The 19,547-nt window shown below is 42.8% G+C and overlaps 1 protein-coding gene and 1 pseudogene across 1 annotated transcript; both read right to left on the bottom strand.

Annotated features, from left to right (window-relative positions):
- Positions 1-3,408: 3,408 nt before the first annotated feature.
- Positions 3,409-6,027, bottom strand: LOC148907458 (protein fem-1 homolog B pseudogene; annotated as a pseudogene).
- An 81-nt stretch (positions 6,028-6,108) lies between these two features.
- LOC148907457 (uncharacterized) lies at positions 6,109-11,823 on the bottom strand. Its single transcript, XM_089036709.1, has one exon. The coding sequence runs from the start codon at positions 11,278-11,280 to the stop codon at positions 10,246-10,248; it is 1,035 nt and encodes a 344-aa protein (XP_088892835.1). The 5' UTR covers positions 11,281-11,823; the 3' UTR covers positions 6,109-10,245.
- Positions 11,824-19,547: the final 7,724 nt, after the last annotated feature.

Below are 19,547 nucleotides of genomic sequence, written 5' to 3'. Positions count from 1 at the left end.
ACAGGGTACCAGAAATAAATTTAACTGTATTCTCAAGGTGAAAGACAGTTTTTTGACAACATTTTTAAAAAAGATGGCTGAAATTGGTAACTTATTGCGAGTATCATAGTAGGTGATTTCAAAATGGATATAATTAAGTGGTAATTGAACTTCGTGTCATGCAATTTTGGGGCGTCCATTCCGGACTGTTTTAAGACGTCAGCCTTGGGCTTAACAATTTGAATGATGAAAAAAGTTTGAAACCAAGATTGATAAACTTGGCCCATTTTGAAAGTTGTGTTTTTCTACATTAAAAGTCACGAGATCAACTGATGTCATCAACAACATGCTTAAAATGTTAAGGAACCCAGTCATAACCTCTAAGCCAAATCTCGTAGATCCATGATCAAACACATCTAAGATATCAAATTTTATGTGTTTTGCCAGTTTCCTCTAAATTGCCAAGCCTTAACACCCTTGAGATGGTGCAAAGCCTCTATAAATCAGAAGTTATTTTATTATAATAATAATAATAATAATAATAATAATAATAAATCCTTTATTTATTGAGAGTAATACTAAATAGTACAAAGGTACTAATAAACTCGTAGCCCTCCTATCAATTAATACTATAAAATATCAATATATCAATATGCTACAATGTAAAAATATATATAAAAAGATAAGAATATATGTAAACAGCTATTATTATATACTATCAAAATATAATATCAAAACAAAAAGGAAAAACCAAAACAAATATAACCAATTATAGTAATCGCATGAATAGCAAAGTAAATATACTAATATTCTCAGATATCAAATACCCAATAGAGGTTTTTCACAACAGCCATGTTTGAGGGCAGGAACAATGCAATAGTTTTGCATAACTACAGAATTTATTTCCCAAAGGAGAAAATATCTATGGTTTTGCCCTCAAACATGGTTGTGTGAGAAACCTCTATACTACAAGCTGAATTTATTCCTGTACTATGTTTAATTGGCAAAAGGTCTTAAACTAAATCCTTAATAATAGCTCATGAAATAATAAGCCCAGAAATTTCCTGCAGATTTCCATATTCTACAAACTCAGACTTTCCAATAGCTAATGTCGTGAAATGGGTTTTTCATTGCCATCAATCAAAAACATAAAAGGCACCAACTAATTAGTTTTGATTGACAGCCAGCGGTTAGAATGTCTGAGTTCGCAGAATATAGAAATCTGCAGTAATTTCAATTTTTTGAGCGGAGGAAAAAAATCCCCTTCACAGTTTCCTGCACCATTTTCAAAGGTAGCCATAGCTTTGCATTGAGGCGAGACATACTTATGGTGAGCTTGCAATTGACAGAAACAAGTGAATAATTGTCCAAGGTGTCAAAAAAGGTCTCTATCATTGCAAGCTCACTGTATGTCTCGCTTCAATGCAAAGGCATGGCTACAAGATGATGCAGGGAACTGTGAAGGGGACTATTGAGTCAAGGCATTGCAGTGCGTTATGAACATTTTTAAGGAATAGACATGCTGCATGCCATCTTGAAAATGTCCCCTAAAACAGTTCCAGGATGCACTGCAATGCAAACTCGACCCTCAACCTTTGAATGGCTATTATTTAATAGAGTCAAATAAATCAATAATACTGATACACCCACAGTACTAACATTGCAGGTGTGTGTCATAGGTTATAACAGCTATGATAATGAATAAATCCGTGATAATAAAAAGTCACAATGCAACTAAAACACAAGACCAACCCAAACACTAGACCTATTTGCATGCATTTATTGAATGATGATGTTTCAATAGGCAATGTGCATCAAGCTTGCAAAGCACTCTGGGAAACCGAGTCCTTCAAAAATGGAACAGGAAAATCAAAGGAACTATCAGAAAAAAATTACTCAGATATTGTTGTTTGCTGAAATGCTTATATTTCCATAGAAAATGTTGTAGGAAAAACTGTCAGATGAATGCTTAGAGGAGCAGAAAGAGCATAAGGCCTTGGTTTCCCACCATGCTTTGTGCTAGAAATTCTTGCTCATGCACATTGGCTATTATCATGATGATTTTGGTTGGACTAGCCGAAAATGTCTCAATGTTTACACAGGCAGCCCAAGAATACAATGATCAAAATGCAAACAGACCACAAAGCTGATGCTTTAAAATCATAAATTGATAGCAAATTCCGCTGAATTTTTTGGTACGTAAACTTTTCAGCTATTTTTTGCTTCGGAAATCTAAGAAAGAGTGTCTCAATGTTGACATACAAGGGAACACAAGGATCGATAGATTAAAAAAATGCAAAGTAACAGACAACTTAGGGCTATACTTTTAAATTACACCTTTTGCTGTTCATTAACAGAAAATGTACATTCATTTGTGCCAATAGTTGTATCAATAACGTGTAATGTACTTTCATCAACAGCACAAGTAACATTATTAGCGCGGATCAACTTTCAATAACGACAATTGAATATGCGTGTACATTCATAGGCATCAATGGACAATCAATAGCGCGTTTGTACATTCATATGCGCGGAATGTATTTTCTTGTGCGCGAAATTCAACTTCAACTGACACCAAATGACAAACAATTGCATTTATGGACAATCATTTACCCAAAAGTGAAAATTCATTAGTGCTATTAGCATAATCATTGACAATCTATAACGCGCTTGGACAATCATGAGGGTCGACGTTATATTCTATAGCATGGTTCGACAAACATTTGCATGATTCGAATGAACAATAAGAGAAATAAAACAATCATTAGCGATTTAAAAAAAAACTATTTTAGCCTTCAATTTCTTCGCCATTTATACATCGTGGCAAATACGTTTGCATATATCTGAATCACTGATCACATTTAGCGATAGTGATGGTTGCCGCATTTTATTGGAACCCTGTCATTAGCAACTGCTTTCTGTAGAGACCTAGAGCAATCCCTTGTCGTTTTGCCTCAGCCCAATAGTTCGTATGTGGTTGGATCTCTGGACGGCTGATGTCGGCTTTAATTGCTGCTTTAAGTGAGCTATTAGTAATTGCTATTCTCCTACGCAGCCGCTATTATGAAGGCAGTTTCCTGAGTTTTTTATATGTATTACAATGATAAAAAAAACAAAACGATAATGATTGTTTTATTTCTCTTATTGTTTATTCGAATCATGCAAATGTTTGTCGAACCACGCTATAGAATATAACGTTGACCCTCATGATTGTCCAAGCGCGTTATAGATTGTCAATGATTATGCTAATAGCACTAATGAATTTTCACTTTTGGGTAAATGATTGTTCATAAATGCAATTGTCTGTCATTTGGTGTTATTGAAGTTGAATTTCGCGAACAAGAAAATACATTCTGCGCATATGAATATACGAACGCGCTATTGATTGTCCTTTGATGCCTGAATATACACGCATATTCAATTGTCGTTATTGAAAGTTGATCCGCGCTAATGATGTTACTTGTGGTGTTGATGAAAGTACATTACACGTTATTGATACAACTATTGGCACAAATGAATGTACATTTTCTGTTAATGAACAGCAAAAGGTGTATATATGAGATACATGTAATAGCAGAATATGAAATTTTTAAAAAGTATTTCCTACTTTCCTACTTTCATCACCTACCGCTAACCTGAGTGCTTTCAATTTTGCTGTTGCTGCAACCACGTTGGAGTATTGTTTTTTAGTCATCTTTTTTCCTGATGACATCAACCCTGCACTTGACTAGACAACATCACAGTGTCATCAGTGAGCAGTGATAAACATTTCCAATGATTTAGGAACCAATCCAGTAAATCGAAGTTGATAATGCTTGATTGCACGAGCCGCTAAGCACTTTAATACAATCCTCCTCTTGAGAAGCAAGAGCTGTTTCAGTTCTTTAGTAGCTGAAACTTCGAGGGCAGTTTTACCAGCAGCGTTGGTCAAATCCTCATGAACACCGGAATTGTATAAGGCAGAAATGATCTTTTCAACTGTTTCTTGTTGCTTGTGTTTTGGTTTTGTCATTACAACAGTATGTAGAGGAGTATTGCCTTTATTGTCAACAGTGGCGACTTGAGCACCTGTTTGAAGTAGGAGCTTGGTTGTCTTATAACAAGGATAGGCAAGGACATTTTTCATGTACGTGTACTTGTCATCAGTAGGTGTTGCATACGATACGGCCAAGTGAACAAGTGTCTTGCCTTGCCTTGTTCTGGGGTTCATACAGAGATACTTGTACAACAGTTGCTGTAGCAATTTCTCAGCAGATTCTGTGAGATTAAGGTGCCCAAATATCGTGAGAAGATAAAGTGATCTGTGTATAACACTTTCCAAATCATCTATTAGTGATTCAATGGATTTATTTTCTGCAGCTTTCTGAATCTTTTGGTTTACTTTTTCATACTCTATAACTGCATGCTCAAGGATGTCATAAACATCAGCAAAGCTTGGAAACACTTTAAGCTGAATCATTTGACAAAAAATACCTGCAAATAATTCCAGTTCATATACAACTGCCAGATCATTCTGTTGGCCAATGTCCATTGCATGCTTCCAGAGTGCTATACAGAGCTTAAAATTCACCGAGTCGGCATAAACAGCCCCTCGGTAGCGAATAGGGAAGCGTAGCTCAGTGTTCTTGGGTCCAAGAACTCTTTCTCTTACCAATAATCCCTCCATGTGGATGGCATGGGGGTCATTCTGAATGCCATTCAGCTCGTCTTCAGTTTGACACTCCACCCTGTTTTGATAAGCTTGTATAGGAGGGAGTATAGCTTTCTTTATCACACATTTATCTCCCTCATAGCGCTTTTTCATTCCTCGCATCATGAATTCATAGGCTTTATCGATATCATAAGCATTTCGTTCGTTAGCAATCGTTGCTCCTAACAATTCAAGGCTGTGTATTTCATCCAACTTACTACAGTCTGGTCTGGCAATAAAGTATTCAACCATTTCAATCTTGCAGTTATTGCTCGCTGAAAGTAAAGGTGTCAAACCCAGGTTATTGGGAAGTTGTGAAGCTCCTTTGACAATAAGATCTTTGACGATATCTAAGTGTCCTTGCTTAGCAGCTATGTAAAGAGCAGTTTTCCCTTCCTTGTCCTGTGCATCAATCTTCGCACCTTTGTCAATCAGATAGTTGACAACACTCCTATGGCCATTATAACATGCAAGCATCAAAGAAGTGCTTTCAAAATCATTCTTTGCATTAACATCAGCTCCATGTTCAACAAGGTAACTTACTATATCTAGTCTCCCATCATAGGCTGTAGCTCTCAAAGGTGTCGAGTTTGTCTTCGTTCTAGCGTTCACATTAGCACCTTTTTTGATCAAAAGTTTCACAATATCCATCGCTCCTTTAGCTGCCGCCGCCCACAAAGCTGATACCTCTTCATAATCAGAACTCTCATCATCAAATTTAACTGTCCCTCTGGCTTCTATATCAGCGTCGTAAGACAGAAGAATCTCTACACATTCGATGTGGCCATTACGAGAAGCTATAATCAGTGGAGTGGTTATCTGGTCACCATCTTTCGTTTTGTGCTCGATTAGTTTGCTTCGTTCTTTGGCTTTCGACTTGAAACTGCTCAAAAGGCTCTTTAAATTCGACGAAGAACCGTCTTTAGCGCTCCTGTAGATATCGTTGACTAACTCCATCATTAGCTGTTTTTATTTAGTTCAATTCGCTGGGTCTTGGTCGAGACACAAACAGAATGACACCTGGACAACAGGAAGTAGACAAACTTCCTTGAATTTGAAAATAATCGAAGGTCTATTGCGTTTGATGGCTTAAAGGTCAAATCACTAGTAGCTACCGAACTGCCCAACAGGCAATTTATTCAATTAATATTTTGAACGAAATCGCGATGTTTTTAAATCAACTACTTTTACCTATGAATTTATAATTTAGCTGGCAAAGAAAAAAACTCACAAACACCAGTATTCAGGTGTTTTCATTATTATTTCAATGCCTTTGGCTAACCATCTTCAATGTAATGTCTCAATGCATGGGAAACAGTTTAGGGGATTCCCCCGATTTACGCTTCGTAAGCGCTTTTCTTTTTGTTTCGGCCCTGCCAATTAGCTGTCATAGTTTTGGATCTAATCCAATCAAAAGCCAGTAGTCTCCCACACAGCCGTTTTCAGTGTCGTCACGCAACGCTTTAATTGCTGCTTTAAGTGAGCTAATTGCTATTCTCCTACGCAGCCGCTATTATGGAGGCTTGTTCATTCGAATCATGCAAATGTTTGTCGAACCATGCTATAGAATATAACGTTGACCCTCATGATTGTCCAAGCGCGTTATAGATTGTCAATGATTATGCTAATAGTACTAATGAATTTTCACTTTTGGGTAAATGATTGTCCATAAATGCAATTGTCTGTCGTTTGGTGTTATTGAGCAGCAGTAAGGCGGACTCGCGAAGCGCCGGCATTGCGATCGGAATTTCACGGGTTTTTCCCGTGTTTGGAGACCCCTTGCGCGATCTGTCGGCAGCGCGACAAGTCCTTACTGCTGCTGTATTTGGGAATCGTAAACGGAGGTTAAGATATTTGTCGGATATACGATGCATGAATGTAAAAAGTTCACCAATGATTTCTGTGTGATTTGCCTAAGATTCAAAGTTAACATACCCAAGCCTCGGGGTTTCTGGTGTTGTGGTAAAAAAATGCAAATAGAAGACGACACGTCAGCACAGTGTTACGAGTGTGGTAAGAATATTCGTAATGCCGTACCAAATGCTACCAAAGAGCAATATTACGCCAATGGAGGTCGTACGAAGACCCCATACAAAAGAATAAAATACTTCCGAGACTGGATGAGTCATATCCAAGGTTATCGACCGGCATATTTAGACGATGAAGTAAGGCAGAAAATCATAGATCACTTAGAAGAGCCAACCCCGCAAAGTCTACGGAAGACATTGAAAAAATTAAAGCTAAGGAAATATTACAAAGCTATTCCCTATCTTTTGTCTGAAATTACCGGTAAGTCTATTCCCGAGGTTTCTGATATTACAAAAGCCGAGTGGATGTTTTGTCGGCTGGATAAGGATATTCCTTATTACCCTGACGTAATCTACAAAATATTTCACGAAATCGACCCCAACCACCCGCTGTTAGAATGGATTCCGAGAAGATGAAATGTGCAGCCGAAATCCCCCTACGCTCTTTTCAAAGCAGATGTTTACTGAGCGAGCTTTCTTTGTAGCTCTTCTTTTGCCTCCTGGTAGATCTTTTTGCGAGATTCCTCGGAAAGATCTTTTACGATGGTTTTTTTATTACCCGACTTTAACTCCGCGTATTTCTTTTCCTCCGCGAGGATCAAAGAAAACTCCACGTCGTTGATTTTGCGGTCTCGCAGAGCCTGAGACACCAAGTCGGCGATGGTGTTAGCCTTTGCTCTTGCTAGGGCTATGTGAGTGTCGTGCTTGGATATCTTACCGGACAATTGCTTCATAATGCCTGTCGTAACAGCGGAAACAATGCCGCAGATGGCTCCAACGCTGGCCAAAGGAACGCCAACGACTATTCCAGGTCCGGTGAGTGAGGTAGCAACGCCAGTGCCTGTTAACGCCACGGACATGGAGCCGGAAGTTATTGCGATTTTATGTAGTATGCTTCGGGCCCTAGCATAATTTTTCCTGACCTCCTCATAGTGTTTTGTTTGCCCCTCTAAGTAAGCCAGTATTAAATTTGCTTTATTCAAGCGGAAGTTCTCGGCGTTTAATTCGTTAGGTCCATCCCTAGGTAAATCAGGATAAAGTGGAGGTGCTGATGGTATAACATCCATTATATATACTAATGTACGACGCTTTTGGGAATGATATTGAGGAGTGGCCCCATGGTGACAAACGTAACTACGCCAACTGGAGAGCATTTAGGAAGATGTTCCCACATGCAGACTCTAGTAAGTTTGAGAGAAGACCTGATGGTATTTATTACCAAGGTTCCCGAATGTACAGCAATGAGGACTTAAAGCCAAAGCCGGTACCCAAGCCTACGCCGGTGCATAAGGAAGCTCCAGCTAATTTTCCAAGGAATTTATTGCTAACTACGGAAGATTATCCATTTTACGACGCTGAAGGTGGTGTAAATGACTTTGATAAGCTGGTAACGCACCTGAAGATTTCAGTGGGTAAGTAATCATTTGACGTAGTACTAAGAAATATCTTTAAAGAGACGATGTTGAAGCATACGTCGGGTAAAGAGGCCAGGGAATGGTTAGCAGGGCCAAACATGCGGTATTGGCCACAGCAGTTAAACTTCGCAGTTTGGGCCGCCACTAAAGGTTGTGGTGTTGCCGCGGATATGTTTCATATTCCGATTATGCGGTTTCATGTTGCCTTTACGGTAAGGAGGTTGTTGCATGAGCTTAACGTGCCCCTGCCTGGGGATAAGGCATTTAATCCAATGGATAACCACTACGACTCCGCTGCTCTGGAAAGGTTAATGAATGAGTTCAAACTACAGCGAAGAGACTTTCGTTATCGGGAGGGAAAGACGCATGGGCTGGGCATTGTTTATGTTTGGTCGGCCACCGGCGAGCGGCCGGCAGACATGGAGCACCAAGCATACCCAAGTAATGAGTTAGAGTTTGATGACATGGGTGGTGATAAGGGTAATAACACGTTAATTACTAGAATTCAAATGATCTTTCCTAGCACTTGGGATCCGTTCGTGTTGATGAAAGGTAAAGGATTAACAAAAGCTGGCCAGGGTCGCTTAAACCGTAGCATAGAGGCATTTGTTTACAGTATTTTAGGGGCGCAGGTATCTACCCACAGCCCCATTGTTGGACCCAAAGGTGTTTCACAGGAAACGCAACAGGAATTCCTAGCCAAGTTAGAGTCTGCGATAATAGAAAACGACATGTCTAAGTCGGTACCGAGATATCAACTTGCGGTGGAAAACTCTAGGGCTCGGTTAGATTACGCCGTGGCACCTGATTGTTGGTTAATGCCCAGTAACTTAGTCATTAACACCGATGCTGTTGTGGGGTATAACAACAAGCTTAAAACAGCCAGCGTAAACATGAAGTTTGGGGTGAATGACGTGAACTTTGATACTACCAAGGGCATTCCTCACTTCGTAGAGAAGCCAAAGAAGTCACATGAAATAAAGCCGCCGGTAGTTAAGAAACCATCAAAGAAGCCTAAGCCAACGCCCGCGGTCGAAGAGGAATATGACCATAACTTATTAAAAGCCGGCGTAGCAGTTGCAAGTATTGGTTTGAGCTATTATATATGGCGATGAACAACCCCTACGTAGCTGGAGTAGATTGCGTTCATACGACTTACAAAGGCGAGAAAAAATACACCCAGAGCTCTTGGGTTGATGTCACGGGCATGTCCGTGGATTTGAACTACTCGGGAAAGAAGTTAATTTTATGCAGTATTTGCATTGGCGCGAGTAGTCACGCCAACGTCGGTTTTAGGTTCCTGGATGAGAATGGCATACTGCAGCCTATGAGAAATAAGACAAACAACAGGGAGCCTGTACATTTCTCCGTAGAGCCCAACCCCAACAGCGATGAAAATCATTCCGTTTGGACTTTCCACATGGTCGCCGATTGTCATGGGAAGGTAAAGCTGCAGATAAGAGAAGACGACACCGGAAGCGTTTGCGTAAATAGCATAGAGAACCAAAGGGATAATGATTACAATCACGCTACCATTAGCACCCTCACAGTGTTTAGTCTCTAGAAGTAAGCTATGTTCCCTGTAATATATGAATCCACACTTAAAAGAAACACATCATACTTGCTTTTTAGATGAAAAGGAGTATAAAGAAGGGAACGAGTGGCTCGATATCGGAATGTGGGTTGAAGTTGGGGGTTTAGGATTAATAATATGTACTATTAGCAGTTAACACGGAGGCGGGTGCAAACGTGGCGTTTAGGTTCGTCGACGAGAATAACCACCCATTGCTGCCTTACAGGACAAAAAATAATAATAGGAGTCCAGCTCATTTCTCGTCGGAGCCCCCTGCAACGAGCGGAGAAGACTTATCACCGGTTACTTTTCATATGATAGTCAATTGCCAATATGTCAAGCTGCAAATTCTCCCCCACGATGGTAATGTAAGTATAAATCATGTCGGCGAAGCTAACAAGCCCAACAGTATCTGGAATCATAAGCCCATTAGCACTATGACCACCATACCGCTAGTTCCGCATTATCAAGGCGGTGCTAATACTATCTTTACTTATCCCCAGTCGAGGACGCCTCGGACACCCGACGACGATAAGCCACCAGTAATACACAAGGATAAGATCAACCCTTCATCTTCTTCAGGAGGACCACCCCAATAGCTACGACTAATATCCAGACGTTATTCCCCACGAACTTTAACAGTTCTCCGCCGGTCCTAAGTGCCAAGGAAACAACCGAACCCAGCAGCCCAGGAAGACCGGCTGCCATCTTTTTTCCCAAGTCCGTTAGTCCATTGCCTAATTTCTTTACGCCCGCGCCTGTAGCCTTAAGTGTGGACAAGATTACCCCTACTACGCTTGAAATAGCGACCGCAAACGCCAGCGGAATACCATACTTCAAAAGGGCTCTTTTTATCTTTTCCTTGGTGGTAAGCCCCAGCTCCTTTTCCTTACCTTCTATTTGCGTCTGTAATTCCACCAGTTTTTCCTGAAGAGCCTCTATTTCCTTTTGGGCTGCCTCCCTTTCTTCTTCAGGGCGAGTTTGATCTTCGATTATTGCTCGCTGTCGATCTATTTCGTACTCCAAGTCTTCGACGGCCTGTTGAAGTTGCCGTATTTGTTCCTCCGCCACTGCCTTGTCCAGCATTACTTGCCTTTCTCTGTCAACAGACTCCATTAATTCTTTTCCTAAGCGCTGTAGTTCTACGTCTTTCCCCGCCGCTTCGCTTACCGCAGTTTGTAGCTCATTTATTACACCGCTTTTTTCTTCAAACAGCTTAGTTAGTCTAGCTTCGAAGTCTGCAATTTCGGCTGCATGACTCTCAGTGGTTAGTCTATTTTGTTTAATGAATTCGTCTTCCAATTCTTCTATTCTACTTTGTAATGCTATGTTATCCTCCTTAAAATCATCAAGGAGCTTAGTGATGCCACCCTCATCTTTGGTTAGCATATCAAGTTGTCGCGTAAGGTCATCGATGGTTATATTATTTTCCTGTATTTCATTCTTAAGTGCTTCCCTTTCAGCCCTTATTTTCTCTAAGTATCTCATTAAGCCTCCAGTCGCGTCGCTATCTTTTGGAAGTTCTTCAAGTTGTTTGCTTTTTTCCTCTTCGACGGTCTCTAATTGTTCAAGTCTTACCCGGTGCTCCTCTTGCATTTTAATTGCGGATCTGAGAGCATCTTTAGTGGCAGGGTTCAAAATACCTCTACGGAAGGCCCTTTGAGCAGCTTCTGTTTCCTTTTGTGTCAAAGTGCTTAGCAATCGTCAAGTTGGGCGTTCCAAGCGCATTTGTGACTCCTTTTGGAAGCTGGTTGTTAAGCAGGTTAGAATTCTTCCTTTGATACAGGTTGTGCCATTTTTCCCTACCCGATTCTCTAACTTGAGCCTGCCCTTTGTCTCCTATTTGGAAGTCCAAAGGAGCCAGGTTTATGTTTGGGTATCGCTCTCTTAGGTCCTTGATGAGGTCCGCTGTTAAGTCCGACCGCACGCCAAGGGTTTCCATTTGTAAGTACTCTGGAATGGGTGTGTGGGGGTTCTTAGACCTAAATTTATCTCTCAAAGAACGCATAGCATCGCGGGCCCTGCCGCCATATTTGCGTCTTTGCTTATCGAAGAGACCTCGGGAGTCTACATTGTCATCAGGAAGCAAAGACTCGTATTCTTCGTCGTTAATATCAACTTGGCCTTCTTCGGTAAGGGGGTCAAAATCCGTTCCTTCTACTTCCATTATATATGATAAGCTCAAAGTTAAATCCCAACGTATTACCTAAGCAGGTTGGCGGGCTGAAAGCAGAACGCACCTTTCACCGGGTTACATTCACACCTTCTAGCGCAAATCCAGGAGAAACCTTGTACGTAGGCGTGCCCCGTCTAACGGATAACCTAGTCTTAGTACCCGGCACCTTGGCTTTAAGGTTCGACTTAGCGGTGCAGCCCAGCACTGCGGATGAAAGGATTATCGTTAACAACGTGGGTCGCAACATTGTTTCTAAGATGAGAATAAAGTTCGCCGGGGAATCGCTATTAGATTTGAATAGGTACGATCTGTACACCACGTATAAGGATCTGTGGCTAACAGCCTTTGACCGCGCGCAAAGGATAGAACAAGGAATTGGTAGTGTCATTCTACGTAAGGTCCGCACACCTACGAAAACGCAACCTACTGACGGCAGCGGAGAAACCGCAGTGGCAGACGCAAAGCGAATAAAGACAGGCTATGGTAGTAAGTATGTCATACCACTGGACTTTGAAGTGATTACGAATCACGGTGTGTATTACCCAAGACAGTTATCCGAGTTACAGTTTGAAGTAACTTTAGCAGATGCTAATAACATCATTGGTGGGCTGACCACTGCACTTACCACGACAACTCCATACTCTATCACTAACTTAGAGCTGCAGTATGAGACCGTGTACAGCGAAGAGCTGGCCCGTAGCGCTGGCATGGAATACAGCTCCGGAAAGGCATTCCTTTACGACCACGTAGTGATGTATAAGACGTTTAGCTTCTTGGATAAGACGGACGAGGTTATCAACCAAAGCATTAACCTCCCCCGAAGAAGTCTCATGGGGTTAATGCTGGTGTTTGCCAAACCCTATGAGGCCGGCAAGCGCGACTCCGAAGCGTTCCACAACCCCAACATTACTAACGTCGGCGTGAATATCAACGGCGTTCCAAACAAGGTTTACTCCCAGGGAATAAAACCTGAAGACGTCTACAGGGAGGCAAAGCGTAAGTTTGGCGATCAAATTAGCCCCGAGGAATTCTTTAAGGATAAGTACGCGCTGTGGATTGACATGCGCACCATTAACGACGAAGACCTACATGGTCAGGGTTTACGTTTAGTAAATACGCAGGATGGCATAACATTGGAGATCAAGCGCACCAAGAACACCGATGCGCAGGATGCTGACAAAATAAACTGCTACGTCTTCGTCGTGTCTGACGCGCAACTGAGCGTGGAAATGAATCAGCTAAAGAGTGTTGCCTATTGATGGCCATAAAAAATATGCTATATATACAATGCTTCGCGTATTCGAAAACAACGAAACCAAACTGCAATGCATAGTGCAAGGCGAAACTTTGTACTTCAAAGCAAAGGAAGTGGCAGCTGCGTTGGGATATGAGAAACCAAGAAATGCAATCAGGGAGCACGTTTCCGAAAAGTACCAGAAAAGGTTGGATGAGCTAAAGGGGGCCCTAAAACAGGGCGCCCCTGCTAACGCAATGCCAAATTCCGTGTTTATATCCGAACCCGGGTTGTACGAACTGATATTTAGTTCTAAGCTACCAAAGGCAGTAGAGTTTCGTGATTGGGTCTTTGAGGAAGTCCTACCCGCGCTAAGGAAAACAGGTAAATATGAAAGGCGCTTTGACGGTCCAAACAAGTTGGTATTCAAAATAGAAAATGAGTTTGACCTGCATAAAAAGGTAGTGGACTACATCCGCAGGTTTTACCCCAAAATGCTCATAGCCCCTGGTCTAGGTGAACTGCAGGATTCGGACGGCAAACGTATAAAGTGCTGGCAGAAAGGATATCAACGCGGTCAACCCGACCTTCTTATCTTTAATGCACACACACATTACCGTGGTTTCTGCGTAGAGCTAAAGACCCCAAAAGGCAATGGGGTATTATCTGAGGACCAACGTCGCCTGCTGCGAAGCTATGAAGAAAATGGGTATAAAGTAATGATCAGTAACGACTACGACGACATCTGCAGAGCCATCACGGAGTATGCACGAGGAATGCGTCTACCATGTAGGTGGTGCTGTAAGCGCTTTAAGAACGCGGACACTTTAAAGACGCACTTAAAGATATTTCATAGAATATATGGAGTTTGAGGCTGTAAGGCAGATACACTGGAGAGACTTAAAGGAGGGTGTTACCTACGAAATAAAAAATTATGTAGCCTTTGAAGATATTGACAGGCTACGGTTGTTGTTGGCGCATGAGGGTGTTACGTACAGCCTGTGGGCGCCGGATCGCGTCCGATACGTGATAGAGGGGCAGGAGTTTACGCATCTGAGGTCGTATGGGAAGAAGGATGGTCGCTGGGCGTTTGACGTCGCAAAGTGCGTCCTTCCTTCGCCTCTATGTAGTTAGGCGCATTTAAAGCGTCGTTTAAGTGGGGTTCGTCGACAATGAGGGTCGTCGTAACGATGCAATCTGCAGGGGGTTCGCACGTAATACAGTCCATATATTGAAAGGGCGATTAGGAATCCTCCTAAGAAGGCGGCTGCGTAGGCTAGCATATACTGCAAGGCCTTTTAAAAGGGGTCCTTATTTTTATTGTTGTTTTGTTAAATGTTGATGATACTTAACAAACAACAAGAAAAATAAGAATGGGATTTGAGACTCTTTGCACAAACCCTGCTTTACTATTAAAGGCCCCAAGAAATGCTATTGCGTATCATATATTTCAAAGAGTGTCTCAGAATGTTGACGTTTAGGTTAAATCTTTGTTAAGACACCCCGGAAACTATTCCAAAGAGTGTCTCAGAATGTTGACGTTTAGGTTAAATCTTTGTTAAGGAAACTATTTCAAAAGTGTCTTAGAATGTTGACGTTTAGGTTAAATCTTTGTTAAGACACCCCGGAAACTATTCCAAAGAGTGTCTCAGAATGTTGACGTTTAGGTTAAATCTTTGTTAAGGAAACTATTTCAAAAGTGTCTTAGAATGTTGACGTTTAGGTTAAATCTTTGTTAAGACAGTTGAAGATATGTTCCTCTTCTCTAACACAACCACAACGATCGCACTCCTGCCTCCAACACTCCCTTTTAGTCCACGGAACGCCTTCGGCGCGTTCAAAAGAGGGGAAAGTACGGACTATCTTCTTATGGTAATCTATGCGATTCCTTAAGTAATCCTCTTTATGCGGGCAGCGACACATCAAATCCGCACATTGGTAGCAATCCACGCCTTCCAAGTCGTAAGCGCGGGAGAGAAACCTATAATTCACTTCATGCGTTCTCCGGTGCGTCTGTAAACGTTGACGACTACTAAGTATCTTATTACAGAAACTACACTGTCTGGTTCGATTACAGACGCCCCTTTTCAGATGCTGCTGCATTTCAAAGGGGTTGTGGAATTCCTTATTACAGTCCTTACAAAGCCCACAAATGCGTTTATCCTGATGTTGTTGCATCTTTTGAACGGTGCTGAATTCCTTACCGCAATCCTTACAAACCTTACTAATTGGCTTCTTTGCTGCAAACTCCATGCCGAACATGGTATTGCAGTCTTTGTTTGGTGCTGAACACCTTCTTACACATCAAACAGTCCATATATACTTAACTGTATCTTAGCCTCCATTTAACATCCTTTAACAAAGATTTAACCTTATTGTCAACATTCTAAGACACTTTTTAAATAGTTTCCATATATACTTAACAAAGATTTAACCTAAACGTCAACATTCTAAGACACTTTTTAAATAGTTTCCAGGTATACTTAACAAAGATTTAACCTTATTGTCAACATTCTGAGGCATTTTTTGGAATAGCTTATGGGCGACTTAACAAAGATTTAACCTAAACGTCAACATTCTACAGGGGATATCGCATGAAGTCCTTAACGGACTCCTTAGCCCAGCCCGCCATCGTCACCAGCGCACCAAACCTTTCCGCGCGCTTCAGACCGCACATTTCGTCATACAATTCCTGCACGCGCTCTTTTAACCGGTCTATCTCCTCCCTTTGCATTTCTATGGTGTCTTTTTTATCCTTTGCGTCGGCGGCAATCCTTCTTACTGCTTCCACTGGCTCCATCTATATATCTAGTGAAAATCCCTGTGATTTTCTAAAATAAATGAACCCAGATCACATGCCTTGTAACGCTCTGATAGTAGGACCCACCGGCTGCGGAAAGACCCAATTCGTCGTGGAGCAGCTATTAGGATCCTTTAGATACCGTTTCGACTATATCGTGCTATTATGCCCCACATACGTGAATAACCGCACCTGGGAAGGCATAGGAGTGAAAGATGACGACTTCTTCGTAGATATCTTAGATCCTAATGAGTTATCCAGCCATCTTAAGTTTTGGCACAAACAATTCCCTAAAGATACACAGACACTCCTCATACTGGATGACATCGCCTGCGGGGACGACGTAAAAAGACGCACCTCCGAGCTCGTTAAGCTCGCCTTCAGCGGTAGACATGACAATATCAGCGTTTGGTTGCTCTCGCAGCAGCTTACCAGCGTCTCTAAGCCTTTTAGGGAAAACATAGGATCTCTTGTCGTCTTCTACACGCCCAGTAAGTCTGATCTGGAAACCATCTTAAGCGACTACGGCGGTGAGATAAGCAAGGAACAGTTACACGAATACATGCGGCATTTAAAAACGCACCAACATTCCAAAATGATCTTCTCTTTGAGGTTTCCGTATTCCATTAACATATATGGAGATTGAGCAGCTCTTAGATGAAGTCCCCACACAGTTAGATGAAAGTAACCTCAAGGAACAACTCAACATCCTTGTGTCATCTGGGAAGTGAAAAGAAATGATAGGCAAGGAACTTACCCATGAGCAGGTTAATAAGCTGTCGGAAGAGGAAGTTAAGAAGTTCCATAAGAGATACGAGGCTGCCCTTGCAAGTAAGACCACGGACGCCGTAGCAGACTCCGCTATCCGACTTGCGACTAAATTGCTTGGACTTGCGCTGCCCATAGACGACGTGGAGCAACTGCGGAAGGACATAAGCGAGGACTATGTCGTCGCCCAAGAACTTAAGATAACCTGCGGCTGGTTGTCTTTGAAGTGTGGTAAGTTAATGGCAGTCGCCTCTGCGGCTTTGCACGTAGCTCAGCACGTCGACTTGAAGGAGGTACTGGTGTCTTGGAAGGACTTCAAGAAGGACAGAGAAGTCGAAAAGGTCTTCCAGGCAGCACTTACTGAGGTACCTGGTCAAGTCGCCTCAAGTACTTAGTTAAGTCGTCCTCAAGTACTTAGTCAAGTCGCCTCAAGTACTTAGTCAAGTCGCCTCAAGTACTTAGTCAAGTCGTTGTCAAGTACTTAGTCAAGTCGTTGTCAAGTCGTTGTCAAGTCGTTGTCAAGTACTTAGTCAAGTCGCCGTTAAGTCATTGCCAAGTCATTATTAAGTCGTCATCAAGTTACTTGTCAAGTCCTTCAAGTCCCTTAATATAAGATGAGTGGCACCGAAGAACAACCAGAAAAGGCTCCCGTTGAAGATACCAAGATTACCAAGGCTAAATCTCCAGGCAGAGTTGCCGCGGGAAAGAAGCTCGCGGAGATGAACAGGAAGAACAAAGCCAAAAAAGAAGAAAAGGTGGAGGAAGAGGAATCCTTTATTAATCCTGGGTACGTCATTGGCGCGTTGGGAGTTGCTATAGCAGCAGGCAGCCTCTACTTACAATGGCGGGCTACGAAGCCAAAAGTAGAACCCGTGCATGTACCGCCAACATATCACGCACCCGTGCAGGAGCCCCCTAAGAGAAGCAAAATACCCGCGATGGAATAATACCCTTCTCGCTTTGTAATATAATGTCGACCGCGTTGTTGAAAACTGTTGAAGAAGCAGCTATCATTACTTCCATCGTTGCGGGTATTGGTTGGGTAGGCAAGAAAGTGCTCAAAGAAGGCTTTACTGAAGACCCAAGACCTTGAAAGACCACGACACTAAAATTAGGAGAGCCGAAGCAGAGTACCACAGGGGTCAGAGCATCGTCGAAAGATTCAATAAGACCCTGGCCGAGCGTCTCTTTGGGTACCAGTATTGGAAAGAGCTGGAAGATCCTCCAAACGCAACAGGGAATGGACACAGCGGCTCCCCCAGGTCGTCGCGGCTTTGAACAACAAGGCGGCCAGGGCTACGGGAATGAAACCCAAGGATGCCATAAAAAAGAAACACGTGGAACACAAGTCCTACGTCAGAAGTTCAAGGGCGGTCGGACTGAAGGAAAAAAAGCTACCCCGCGACATAGTGGTCAGATACCTCTATCAGCCGGGGGAACTCGAAGGTGGCAGTAAGAGAGCCACGGATCCTAACTGGTCCCTGAAAACGTATGAGATTTCGAAGTCCGTCACCAAGGAAGGGCAACCCGTGTTGTATTACCTAGATGGCCCAAGTCGTGGATTCGTCAAGGAAGAGCTGCTCATAGTCCCCAAAGGCTCAGAGTAGTGCTGCTCCACGCGCCCGATTACACTCTAGGCATGTCAACCTTACATTGCCTCTGCAATGCCCGCGTTTATTATTTATGCGATCCACGGAGAACTGTTGATCGTCATTCGGGTCAAACCTCCATAGTAGAGGTATGTTACACTTGGCACACCTTGCCCCTTTCTTATAGACGTCGTCCACGCATAGGTCGAACGTCATATTTTTTTCTTCGTCGTGGCGCTTGTAGCGAAGGAGTTTCTTAGCAATGTTCTCTTTGGCTATGTCTTCTGGGGTGCGGTCGTAACGCAGTTGCGGCCCCCAGCTTCTCTTCAACTGTTTGGCATACTCCACGCGGCTTACGGCGGTGTAGATAAGGTTGCTCCAACACAGCCGCTGGTCTATGATCCATAAGGTTTCTTTTATGGTAAGCCCTTGCGCGCTGTGGACTGTCATGCAATAACCAAGCCTCCAATCCGGGTGGCTGGTTATTTTTTCCACCTTTTCCATGGGCACCCACGCTTTATCGTGGGTAACTGCGTTCTGCAGTTGAACATTCGTGCCTGGTACTAAGACATCTCTTTTTTGCATGCGGGTGTCACGCGGCTTATAACAAACAGGCACCAAATGACTAGGAAACCGCTCCTGGTGTATTCTCAGTAGATCTTTTTGTATGTGCGACTGTGCTGCGCGTTTGCTGCTCAGCACCAAATCTTTTGGATGCCATGAGTACAGGAAGTCTTCGTAAGACTTTGCTCGTACTCTCTTACGTAACACCTTAGATTGTTCGGCGTCGCTAAGGCCCCTTAATTCCGCTTTCAGGTTTCTTATTTGATCCTTGCTGCGGTAGTCGGTGTTAATTTCTTCATGATAGTCTACCATTTCTTTTAGCCATTCGTGGGGCATTTCTCCGGCTATAGGAGGTGGTTGACATGGATCTCCGGCAAATACAACTTGGCACTTTCCGCGGAGGAAGTCTACGAACTCCTGCAGGATTTCCAAAGGTACGGTGCAAATCTCATCCCAAAGTATCACCGGAGGTATGTCATGGATGGCTTCCGGCACCCACTTTTGGCCATTCCAGCGAAAGAAGCTGTGGTAAGTTTGCGCGTCGTAACCCATACCGCAGAGTTCCCTTTCCAAACGGTGCGTTGGCGTTAGCACCTTTACTTTTGGGAACAACTGCAGTACGCGCGTCGTCTTACCGCTGCCTCCCGTACCGTAAAGGTAAGAGAAGCGTTGGTAAGAGATTGGGTCCGCAACCGACGGTAATGGCTCTTCCGTCGGCGTTACGGTGCCCCG

This window comes from Actinia tenebrosa, unplaced genomic scaffold (genome assembly GCF_029948245.1).
Source record: "Actinia tenebrosa isolate PJP-AT-01 unplaced genomic scaffold, QUT_ActTen_1.0 PGA_scaffold4__44_contigs__length_22323623, whole genome shotgun sequence".
Classification (NCBI taxonomy): Eukaryota; Metazoa; Cnidaria; class Anthozoa; order Actiniaria; family Actiniidae; genus Actinia; species Actinia tenebrosa.
The sequence above is the reverse complement of the archived record's forward strand: the minus strand, read 5'-3'. Positions and strand labels throughout refer to the sequence as shown.

What these genes read in the sequence shown, in the direction of transcription:
- LOC148907457 (XM_089036709.1), bottom strand. Translation starts at nt 11,280, where the DNA reads ATGCAAGAGGAGCACCGGGTAAGACTTGAACAATTAGAGACCGTCGAA.